General features: G+C 34.3%; 1 protein-coding gene across 2 annotated transcripts in view; it reads left to right on the top strand.

The window, feature by feature from the left end:
• The window catches only part of LOC106884508 (potassium voltage-gated channel subfamily KQT member 1), a 717249-nt gene that overhangs the window by 618407 nt on the left and 95721 nt on the right, over window positions 1–3121 (top strand). For both annotated transcript variants that reach the window (XM_052967039.1, XM_014935928.2), the window contains exon 4: window positions 362–537. In XM_052967039.1, the coding sequence (XP_052822999.1) occupies window positions 362–537 (176 nt within the window). The remainder of the gene's footprint in view (window positions 1–361; window positions 538–3121) is intronic.

Raw genomic sequence — 3121 nt, 5'->3', positions numbered from 1 at the left:
TATATATATATGCATGTGTATCCACGAAATATGCATGTGTTGAATGAAGAATAAAACTGAATCGATGGAAAGTGCAGGGAAGCGTGTCGGAGACACGTACTGTGTCACGATGATTCTGCCTGACAATTACTTAATTGTCAGGCACAATCATCGTGACACACATCTGTGGAAATTCGCAACCATTTACGCGCTAATCCAATTAACAGATAGTACAGTTGATCAAACAACTGAAACACAACGTCGAAACCGACGGAGATTCATTCCCTTATTGCTGAATAATATGACTAAATACACAGTAAGTGCTCTTTTACTAAAATATAAATAATATACAATCATTTCTATTTCTTTGTTTCCTTCACAGACCTGATGATAGTTTCAGCTAGTATCATTGTACTAGCCGTTGGCAGTACTGGTCGAATATTCGCAACTTCCTCATTGCGTGGTCTACGATTCTTTCAGATCTTAAGAATGGTACGCATGGATCGTAGAGGAGGGACATGGAAACTTCTCGGATCTGTTGTATGGGCACACCGTCAAGTAAGTTATATATTTATATATATATACATATATATACATATGTGTATTTTTGTGTTGGAATCCCTGTGATCCCTAGTTGATACATGTTGTCTAATGTCCAGCAGAGCAGGCTGTATATGTTATCTAATGAATACACACACACGCACACACAGATGTATGTATGTATGTATGTATGTATGTATTTATGTATGGATGGATGGATGGATGGATGGATGTCATTATTTAGTTTATTTCAAGGTTTCTTGCTAATAGAAAAACCTAGACCCAAGGCTCCTTCACTGGGATTTCAACAGCAACAGCAGGGTATTTTTGTATGTATGCATACGTGCAGATTCATGTTTTGCTTAATGTATGTCTTCTCGTGCATATACTTGCATTTCTAGACATGCTTGTATGTATGTATGTATGTATGTATGTATGTATGTATGTATAAAATTCTGTTGCATAGGATTTATAAAGGATCAAGGTACATCAACATGGCTAGCCAAAGACACGCAGCGCCGACAGTAAAGTAAGCCATTATCAGCGCAAAAGGCATCCATGAAATCAAGACATTGTTGTTGGGTAATCCGCAATTTTAATTGTTTACAAGTTATAATCAACAAATGGCAAAACGTCTGGTGTAGCGTGAAATAACAATAAACGAACAAACGGATTTTAAATGTTGCAACAATTGTTTCGCAGACAATCTCCACTTTAATGCAAGCACAATACAATTTTTGAACTAAGCAATACATTATGCGAATCCCACACTCATCAGGCAGCATTTTAAAAATAGTGAAACAATGACTTATTGAGTATTTGATTCTCAGACAAGTCAAGTTACAACCAAAGGTACCAAATTATGAAAGTTATAAATCGTTTTGTATCATGAAACTGACAATTAAAAATAGTATAGAACAGGAAGGAGAGGAATTATAATGCACTGTCATTGACCTTAAGATAAAAGAATTTCAGAGTTTCATTTATATTCAATCGACGCCGAGAATCACATTGTCTGTTTTAGACATTTTCGAGCAGACGTTAATAATTACTCCTAATACCGTTTATCTTTCTATTTTATTTTCTATTTGTATATATATATATATATATATATATATATATATATATATGTATGTATGTATGTATGTATATATACTTACTTATTTGTATGTGTGTGCATTAGTGTGTATGTTTGTGTGTATATACATCGGTACACATATGTATACATCATAGGCATATACACACACGCATATTTGAATCGTAAATTTTGCACTAGTGACTTAAGGTAAGAAAAAAGGAAAGAATAAGTGGAAAGAGTATATAAGGGAACATATAGTTGAAGTAAATATAAAGAGAGTAAATACATTACAGAGAAAGGGGTAAGTGGAAATAGAAAAGGAGATAAAGTTTCTAGAAAGAAGGACAGATATAGAAACAATAGAAGGATAAATGTAAACACTCGCCGTCCTAAACTAATAATTAAAACAAGTAAAGGAAAAGTAATAAAATAAGAGAATAGGAAAATATGAGCAACCCAAATACTGAAATTCGTATATTTAATATATAAAATCTACTGTCCGATGAGTCATTTAATAGAAGAACAAATAACTACAAAGAGGTGTATATCAAGTGATTAGATGGGAATGATGTAGTTTTATGAAGATATCCCAATACTCACATCAAAGTTAAAATTATAAGATGAAACTATAGCTTTCGATATCATATATGAGCTATTAGATTATTCACTGTTGCAATATTAGTAATATTCGGTCACACTAACCTATTAGATGTTAGACAAGAAACCTATTATTAAAGATAAATATTTATGGCGTATGATTTTAGGTAGGAGTACACTCGCCAAACTGATCTACAGAACAGGTTTAGAATACAAAATAGTTGTTCCGTATGGAATACGGGAATTAAATCCAAGTTCGTTTGATTTATTATTAATATCTTCAACTGAAGTTACATAGATACACACAACAATATATATATATATATATATATATACTCGTGTGTGTGTCTATATATATATATACACACATACAGGCAACAATATGTGTGCGTGTGTGTGTATATATATGTGTGTGTGTATGTATCTGTATGGTTGCAAGAGAGGTGGGTATATGCATGCGCGTATGCGTGTATATGCTGTTTTGTGTATATGGCTGTTTTGTGTCTTTACATCCGTCTTTACATAAAATCGCGTTAGTGTCTATGTAGTTGGACACAGCGACCTTCAGTAGTATGCCAACGTTATTGCAAGAGTGAAATACCGAATGGTGACTTGTAACTATAGTAGGGAAGTAACAAGAAGGTACTGTTATATATGGAGGAGGTAAGTATGTTGGCTGAGAGGACGTTCGTTTTCGAGGCGTTGATTTTTAGTCCAACTCTTGCGGCGGTGAGGTTTATCCCATCAAGAGCGCGTTGGATGTCGCCATAGGAGTCCCCTATGACAGCAACGTCATTGGCATACTCAACGTCAATGAGCGAGTAACCACATCCTACCCTGGCCTCGAGGTGGCCATCTAGACCTTTTTTGAGTATCTATTTGACTGTAGCTTCACCATATATACTGTGTGCGTATATATATATATAT

This window comes from Octopus bimaculoides, chromosome 4, assembly GCF_001194135.2.
Source record: "Octopus bimaculoides isolate UCB-OBI-ISO-001 chromosome 4, ASM119413v2, whole genome shotgun sequence".
In the NCBI taxonomy this organism is placed as follows: domain Eukaryota; kingdom Metazoa; phylum Mollusca; class Cephalopoda; order Octopoda; family Octopodidae; genus Octopus; species Octopus bimaculoides.
This window is presented reverse-complemented; position numbering and strand designations above follow the sequence as displayed.